General features: G+C 42.7%; 1 protein-coding gene across 1 annotated transcript in view; it reads right to left on the minus strand.

Moving 5' to 3' along the window:
• adamtsl3 (ADAMTS-like 3) overlaps window positions 1-1,618 on the minus strand; it is a gene marked incomplete at both ends in the record, with an annotated part of 420,411 nt that extends 418,793 nt beyond the window's left edge. The window contains 2 exons of the mRNA XM_080729421.1: window positions 1,013-1,117; window positions 1,613-1,618. Coding sequence (XP_080585547.1) covers window positions 1,013-1,117; window positions 1,613-1,618 — 111 coding nt within the window. The remainder of the gene's footprint in view (window positions 1-1,012; window positions 1,118-1,612) is intronic.
• Between the last annotated feature and the right edge of the window lie 8,011 nt (window positions 1,619-9,629).

A 9,629-nucleotide genomic window follows, 5' to 3' on the forward strand; every position in this document is an offset into this window, starting at 1 on the left:
ATGTCACAGTGATTGTTGAGCTAGGGACTGAGTTCAAGATTTTCTGCATAATGCACGGCTTTGCACGCACGGCATGTGATGCGTCGCAACTCTCCGCTGATGGCTCGCCTATTCTGAGAGGCGGGCGAGGTGCGCTCAGCGCCGCTCACTGCGCTGTCAAGCATCTGCTACTCTCAAAGTAGCCTAATATTGAAAAATAAGCATAATATAGCATCGGACAAAGACGCTGCAAGATCGGGTCCGTTTTCCCCAGGTCCATTTTAGGGTCGGGGCCAATTTAATTCGGCTCTGGGTCCAATTTAATTTAGCTCCGGTTCGGATCGGATCCAACCACTATCGGATCCATTTCGGGCCGGGGCTAGACAATCTGTAGTTGTCTCGGGGCCGGTTCGGCTCGGTCCAAATTTCCTCGGTTCCATTTCGGCTCGGATCCCATTTTTTGGACCCGTGCTACCCTCTAGTGTGTGTGTGTGAGTGTGCGTGTGTGTGTGTGTGTGTGTGTGTGTGTGTGTGTGTGTGTGTGTGTGTGTGTGTGTGTCTGTCTGTGTGTGTGTGTGTGTGTGTGTGTGTGTCAAATAAACATATAAAAATTAGAACATTTAAAACTCTTTTACATGTCAATTCGTCCGAGGCCCACAGCACCAAAGACGAGTCACCCGTCAAGCGTCAAAGCCTCATTTCAGTGGTTTTATGACGGAGGGCGCTTTATCCACAGTCTGTGAATGATGCCAGCATCACCAAAACCAAGATGGTTTGCTGTCGTTTCCAGCAGCTTTGTGCTGCTTTTTGACGAAAACAAGCCACATTCAACTGCCTATAACTCCATTTCCTCCCGATTATATACTAGGAGACCCACGTCTTTTGAGCGACGCATTACATTCTATGATTTTCCGAAGGTACATGAAAACATTCAGATGTGCTGGCACGTGCAGCTACAGTATAGACAATGTTTAAATTCTGGCATTTAAAGTTAATAATAATATTCTAAGACATTCGAGTTGTGACCACCGACCTGGTCGTCGTATCTGTAGGTGAGGAACTGCTCTCCCGTTGTGTCTTCCAGGAAGCTCCCCTGAGGGGAGAGGGCAAACTCTGGCAGGAACACTGCATCCTGGGCCTAGAGTGAGAGAGAGAGAGAGAGAGAGAGAGAGAGAGAGAGAGAGAGAGAGAGAGAGAGAGAGAGAGAGAGTGAGAGAGAGAGAGAGAGCGAGAGCGAGAGCGAGAGAGAGAGAGTGAGTGGATCAGTATACTATCCAGGCAGATGTTCAGCAATAATATTAAATATCATGATGTCACTCTGAAAACCAGCTGTGTACACATTAAGGATGCTTAAGGATGCATTAAGGATATTGTCCACACCCAGATACATAACGGTTGTGTATACACACACACACACCTACACACACACACACACACACACACACACACATAGCAGCACACATTATTATTGAGTTGGACTTCTATAGCCAGTCCCAGATGAGTGGATTACAAACTATAAATCTGGCTCTCTGTATATCCCGGTGTTATTTACTGTGCATGAAAACCTGGACTAAAAAACTCAGTGTTTTCTAAACAGATGTCGTGAAATCAGCGCTCCAAACAGGACACAGACCACCATCTCGAAATATCACTTTCAACACACAGGAGAGTAAGAGCTGTGTTCGGGGATATTACGAAATTCTCAGCTGACTCCTCATAAGCCTAGCTATTGCACTTTTTCTCATATTTCATTGTGATTTATAAGACGTTTCGGTGACTCATGATTCACACGCGGGGCTTGTGTGAGTAATCTTCATAATCCAAAGCCTGGGAGGAGAGGGCACTGATTACCAGACTAACGAGTGCTGGAGTGATGCCGTGTGTCAGACTGGGAGAGAGAGAGATTGGATGGAGGTGCGTGGCATGTGGCATTAGACCCTATCAATCCCTGTGTGAGTGCCTGCGTGTGTGTGTGTGTGTGTGTGTGTGTGTGTGTGTGTGTGTGTGTGTGTGTGTGTGTGTGTGTGTGTGTGTGTGTGTGTGTGTGTGTGTGTGTGTGTGTGTGTGTGTGTGTGCGCGTGTGAGACAGAGAGAGAGATCATTTAACATTAAGATGACTGTGAGTGGTGACTCTTGCAGGCTTTCAGGGCCACTTACAGTAAGACACAGACAGCAGAAAGTGCCACTGGTATATGCATTCCCCTGAGGAGTGTCTGAGCACTGGCCACGCTAGTACCACTTATTAACCCTCTCTGACTCTCTTTAGAACCAGACTCAAATCTCTCTCTCCCTCTGTATGAATGTATGAGAGAGTAGGGCTGTCACAATTATTACATAATCGTCTAATCGCAATTGTTTGACATAATCGCGATAATTTGTCATAATCGTCATAACCGTTTCCATGTTGAACATGTTTCATATATTTTTGTTTTATGTAAAAAATGTTGGAACTAGCAGATCTACAAGCTAGCTCACAACGCGTCACGATGCGACGTATTGTAGCAATCACTTAGGTCTGTTTTACTAAGTATGGTCGGGTCTGCTTAAACTGAAATGATAATTGATAAATTCCATAATAGCATCCAAAGTATTCTGTGACACCCCTGTGTCACGGCACACTTTGAGAAACACTGCAACAGACGACTATGATTTAGGCCTTTTTGCCGGAGCTATTAACAAAAGGAATTTACATACTAAGCAGTACAGAGGAAAAGGTCAGTTTCTGTCTGAAAGCCTGGTGAAGCCCCTGTGCCACTGTCAACAATACTGCACTATAAAATCTAAACAAGGGAGGGTTTCTCCAGGGCGGTACAGGAAAGGTCAAAGTAAGACACCATAATAGCAGGATTAAGCCGGTTCAGCCAAAGTGCAACAACAACAGCAGAGAGCAGCAAAATATAATGGTAACCCTAACCCAAAATCATACATGCATTGAATCAAAATCAATCAATATATCCTCGTTGTCGGGTGAAAACCTTGTATGTCCAAAACTGTTCGTTTTGCATTATCATTTTAAAAATGACTTAAACTAGTGAAAACAGCCGATCTACAAGCACACAACGCCTCGCACCGCGAGGCGTTGTGTGCTTGTAGATCTGCTGTTTTCACTACTTTTGTGTGACGGCCTTGTATGATGAAGCAGGGCTTCACTTTGGGAAAGAACGTACAAATTTGAAACTTGGAGATACGAGGTTTCTGCCCGACAGTGACAATATGTACAGTGAAAATATAATATAACCACCTTAACGTATTTCCCTATTCCGGGCATGTCAATATAGGTGAACATTAAACAAATATATTAAATTAAATTCTACACACTCACAATGAGTCACATCGTGACACGTGAGCTTGTAGATCAGCAATCTTTGCTATTTGTCGTACAATGAAGTATTGGCATACTGTAAAGAAGAGACAAACTAAAACCAAAGAGAAGAAAAAGGAAACAGGGAAGATGAGCAGAATACCTGTCAAATCTGGGAATAAATTCCTTACCAAACAATTTCTTCACCAATGTGTTCGTAAAGGTGTCTAGTAACATATCTAACAAAGATTGAAATTCAACATCCCTAGAAAAATCTTTGTCAGCTAGGGTAATTCTGGGTCTCATTCACTTACTAATAACTTAATGGACCCCCATGGGGCCCATACCACTGTGAAAATGATGACTCATCACTAAACCATAATTTTTATTTATTGTTTTTAGCCGAATGAATGTTTTCCGTGCAAAACAAATGCTTGCAATGGATTCAGAATAATTAAAAACAACTAGTTAGACCCCTCACATCCCACTTAAAGCATATTTTTTTTGAGTAATTTTGTCCCTTATAGTATAGTGTATAGTGAGTGAATGAGACCAATAATTACCCTAGTTGTCAAAGATTCTCCTAGGGATGTTGAATTTCAATCTTTGTTATATATGATACTAGACACCTTTACGAACACATTGGTGAAGAAATTGTTTGGTAAGGAATTTATTCCCAGGTTTGTATTAATATTCCCTGACTATATGTCGGGGTAGGTAAGGAGGTAAGCTGAATTGTTCAATGCTGTGCAGCATTGAACCCGAGTGACCTTTGCCTCGTCTAGACATGTGTGTGGTGTGCTGCCATGCACGCATCTATTGTACGAATGCGTGTGCACACGCACGCACGCACGCACACACCCACACGTGCGAGCGCGCACGCCGACCCTAGGACCCTAGCACTGCAGATCTAGCCTAAACAGAGCCCATTTGTGACCCCTCAAACAACCACTCACAAGCCACCACCACCACCAACCTCAGGCCAGCCCAGACACCCCTGAGCACACAACCATCTGCTGGAACTATGACTTCCAGAGCCCATAATGTCTGAACAAGACCAACCTAAATAAACACCCCACCTCTCTCTCACTCTCTCTCTCTCTCTCACACACACACACACACACACACACACACACACACACACACACACACACACACACACACACACACACACACACACACACACACACACACACAGGTGTACAAGTTCCATATCGTCACTGTCGGGCAGAAACCTCGTATCTCCAAGTTTCAAATGTGTATGTTTTTCGCACAAAAGTAGTGAACACAGCAGATCTACAAGCACACGCCTCGGCTGTTTTCACTAGTTTAAATCCCTAACCTCCTTCAAAATTGGTCTGAAAGGTCACCTACAGATGGCTGCTACTCGAAACTTGTAATAGTCTACTAAGCCCATACTTACCTCCCCTTTCCCACTGTAAATATCTTCCTTTTCTTTTAATGTCATTTTCCTTTTTTCTTCTTTTTGATCTAGAATGCTATTTTCCCTTTTGCTATTGATGATTTCCTATGCAAAGTACTGCGTTCTATCCATCTGTCTTTCAATGTTATATGAGATACATAAAGTGGTTCTTGTGTAAATAAGCTGAAAAGCTTACTAGGATCTCCTTTTAGTTGACCTTGTACCGGTGATTGATTTGTACTGTCATGAAACTGTACTTTTTCCTATGCAACTACCTTCAAATAAATTATTCAATCAATCAATCAATCAATCAATCAATCACAAAATGTACACAAAAATGCAAAAGGATAAATTAACACAGAGGATGTGACCACGCACGTGTATATGAGAGGCATGCCACGATTCATGAAAACATTAATTCGAATCGCGATTCAAATCGTTTTTTTTTTTTTTTTTTTTTTTTTACTTTCTTTTTTTTTGGGTGGAGGGGGCTAATGAATTATGGTGTGTCTGATATGTAATGTGAGCTTACCATAATCACAGTAATCCTTAATCATATTCCATCATATTCAATTGATTTTTGAGAGGGAGAGTTCAGTACACTGCAGAGGAGTCTGTGTCTGAGACCAAGTGTTGCTCATTACAGTTTTTTTTCGATTGCTAAAACACATTTTTCAAAACTGTACGTTTGTTTCAAAACTGCACACACAAAACTCCAAACATCAAACACAAATTGCTAAACCCTGGCATCCCTTTGCAAAACAACTCTTTGCCATCAAATCTCTTAACATGTTCACAAAATGGAACTCGTGTTTTCATTTGGTAAACACAGCCATATTTTCACATGACACACACATGCATTCATTGAATAAACACAACTAGCTTTTGGCTGAACACTACCAAGCATGAACAGAACACTGAAGAGCAAAATTGAAAACACAATTGTCGAAATGGAACACACTGAATGAATGTCAATTACTCTGGTAAATGAACAAATTCCCTTTTTGTAAAATGACCCAGTGTATGCCCACTAATCTCATAGACAAACATAAAACAGCACACAAATATGCAGACAAAACATTTTATTGACTGTAGGTCCAAACGTTTACCCCCAAACACTCCAAACACTAGATCGGCTGTTTTCAATAGTTTTGTGCGACAGTCTTGTATGATGTAGCAGGGCTTTGCTTTACCAAAAGACGTACACATTTGAAACTTGGAGATACAAGTTTTCTGCCCGAGAGTGACAATATTTTAGTGATTACAGTATGTTGCGAGGAAAACGTTGAGATAATAGCCATTTTGGTTAGAACTGACTGAAAATAACTTTGTACTTCAAGTTTAAAATTATACTAAATAATATTTTTTCAAGTGTCCAAATAAATTCCAAATATTATCAAATGATCTCGCGGCACCCCTGGACTGCCGTCGTGGCACCCCAGGGTGCCCCATCACCCATCACCCAAAACCCCTGGCCTAGAGTGCCGCATGAAGCCCTGACAGGCCTCAAAGCCCACATCTCCACAAGCCTCCTCCATGGCCTGAAGCAGTGGGACCTGGCTCTGAATTGCTCGCCTGACCCGAAAGTTTAGAGATTTGAATATTTGTGTGTTGTGGATTGATGCTTTGAGATTTTATGTGAGAAGTGTGTGCAAACCTGAAAAGTGTGTCTTGTGTTTTGACAACAAGGTGATGTGAAATTTACATCAGAGTGTAAAGAAGGAAAGTCAGAGTCTAATATGATAAGGAAATCTAAAGTAGTAACAAATTGAGTCAAGCAATTGGGGACAGAAGTAAAGGTTGTGAAAATTGTGCCAAATTTTTGAAAAATGTGTTTTAGCAATCGAAAAAAAACTGTAATACATCAAGGAAGGCAATTATGTTTCTGCACTGTAAAATATCTACATATATTCTAAGATGGCATCAAAGCCAAAGCTATTTTTTTACATGTTAAACCTAGTAGCTAGGTTTTAAACAATAAGAAAGCATGTTTACAGTTGTTGCACAGACATAAGTACTTTTACATGAAAAGCCTGCTACTTTTGCAATGTACCGTAGTTAAATAAATGTTATGAAAATGTAGTACATACTGTATGAGATCAATAGCTTGGGGGGAGGGGGGATAAGAGAAATAATAATTTAAAAAAAAATCGTGAAATCGTGAATCGTGAACCTTGAATCGTGATTCGAATCGTATCGTGAGTTGAGTTAATCGTGGCATCGTGGCAAGAATGATCGTGGCAAGAATGAGCTAGGGCTGTCACGATATGACATTTTACATGACGATTAATTGTCACGTTGCGAGACCCGAAAGACCCGTCGACCCCAGGCTACATCACTGATGATACGTCCCAGTTGCATCCTTGTGATGTTTTTTTTTCATTATTAGTTCTATTTATAGTGGCTCATAGGAATAGACTATGTGACAACCAGGAATAGTTTGGGGCCAACCGGAGACTCGGTTGACGGCCGGAATTTAGACGGCACCCGGGAGCAGGTTGGGTTAGCGCCCCAGCCTGTGTCTTCCGTGAGGAAGAAGCCCAACAAATCCACGGTGAGGCCTTTAGGAGGGCCATTCAACTGCAGCAGCTGAATGGAATGTTTGGATTGAGGTCTGGTGCAACGCACGGGTTCTGAACCTGGTGAGAGCAGGAGTGGACCTGGTGAGACGTAGGAGGAGCCCGGCCAGGAGTCAACCCATAGAGCCTAGTTCTTCCACGCGCCAGAATAGTACCCCCAATCCCGGCAGAGTAGTTCCGGTGCAGCACATTGAGTGACCCTGTCTTTCCCTAATAGGACTGATCGTGGATAGCTACTGGGACGTAAGTCGGGACTTGATCAACCCCGGCTGGGTCACCTGGGCGAGGGTGTATGATGTTGCGAGACCCGAAACACCCGTCGACCCCAGGCTACATCACTGATGATACGTCCCAGTTGCATCCTTGTGATGTTTTTTTTTCATCACTCAAATAATTGCGATTAACGATTTAATCGTGTTTTTTGTCGTTGATAATTACATTTCTCTTCGGCTTTTAGGCTTTGAAGTTGCACATGGCAGATATGACACATAACCTAAATATACAAAGAAATTACTGACATATTTGATAACTTCCTACTTAAAATATAACATTGGTAGTGGAAATAGCCGATCTACAAGCTCACAACGGGTCGCATCGCGACGCGTTGTGAGCTTGTAGATCGGCTATTTCCACTATTTCTGAAAATGTTTGTAAATGTACGAACATTTTTCAACATTCACGATTATGACGATTATGACAAAATATTAGCGATTATGTCAAATAATTGCGATTAGACGATTATGTAATAATTGTGACAGCCCTAATATGAGCATCTGTACTTGGCGTGCCTCTACAGCAACGCGCCTCCTCCTTACAAGCGCATCGGTCTCTGAGCCAGAGCCAAATAGGCTTTTGTCATTCCTTTTCACCATGGCTGCTCAAGCAACAGAAGGAGACATCAAACGAGGACAGCCCTATATCTGGGGGGAATATTTTCACTCACTGGGCCAAAGTCAAAGAGCTAATACACACACACACACACACGCACGCACACGCACACACACACACACACACACTGGCTGGGTTTTTCGGAGCGGGGTCTTTTGTAATGTGTGGTGCCGTGCCGGCAGCCGTACACAGAGGCATGAATCGCAGTGATTTGTCATTACATACCAGGGTTATGTCCACATCTGGCCACACACAGAAAGATCCCCATTAAAGACACACAGGCACTTATATGGACACATACCGGTATAGAGAGATTGTTCTTTAAAGCCAAGCCCCATGCCCCCACACATATCTAACATGCGCGCACGCGCACGCACGCGCGCACGCACGCACGCACACGCACACGCACACGCACACGCACACGCACACACACACACACACACACACACACACGAATGTATGCACACATCTTGCTCTTGCGTGCACATGCAGGCGTATGCGCGTGCATTATAGACATCCGTATACATGCGTGCACACATAACACACCAACACTGCCATGTCCTGCTGTGAAGTTACTGAGACGTAGCGGTGCAGCCCACCATAGCGCGGCCCCCCCCTTAATTGAGTTTACACATCAGTGGAGGAAAGACAGCGTCAGAGCAGCCGTGAACCCAAAGCACACATTGTAAAATTCGCAGTGGTGGTAAGTAACCATGAAGTACAGGGTTTTGAGGTATTTATACTTTACTTGAGTATTTCCAGGGTGCGTTCGGAAATGCCCACTGGGTCTGGTTAGGGTTAGGGTTAGTTTTAGGCATAGTTTTACTGAGGTTAGGGTTATGGTTGGGTTTAGTCATAGTTTTACTGAGGTTAGGGTTAGGTTTAGGCATAGTTTTACTGAGGTTAGGGTTAGGATTAGGGTTGGGTTTAGGCACTCACTACACTGAGCACACACCCGGTGCGCATTTCCGAACGCAACCTTTGATACACTCGGACTGAAACACCAGCAGAAAACACTCTCACGGTTCTTTACATCTACTCCACTACATCTTGGATACAAATATTGTACTCCACCACATTTATTTGAGAATAGAGTTTGAGTTAGTTGCCAGTTACTTTATAGCTAAATATTGTTACAAAACATACATTAACCAGTACTTCAGCCCTGTATGGACTTTGGCTATTTGCGACACGTTGTGAGCTTGTAGATCAGCTATTTTCAAATCCTCATTTTATACATTTTGAAAACATGAAATGGAAGATTTCTTCTTCATGAGTACTTTTACTTTTGGTAATTTAATCACATTTGGATGACAATACGTTTATACTTATACGCAAGTACATTTCGAATACCAGACTTCTGCTTGTAACAGAGTATTTCTGCATTGAATTTGTAGCATTGATACGTTTACTTAAGTAACAAATGTGAGAACTTTTTCCACCACTGGTAATATAACTC

This window comes from Nannobrachium achirus, assembly GCF_963921795.1.
Source record: "Nannobrachium achirus genome assembly, chromosome: 7".
NCBI classification, from domain to species: domain Eukaryota; kingdom Metazoa; phylum Chordata; class Actinopteri; order Myctophiformes; family Myctophidae; genus Nannobrachium; species Nannobrachium achirus.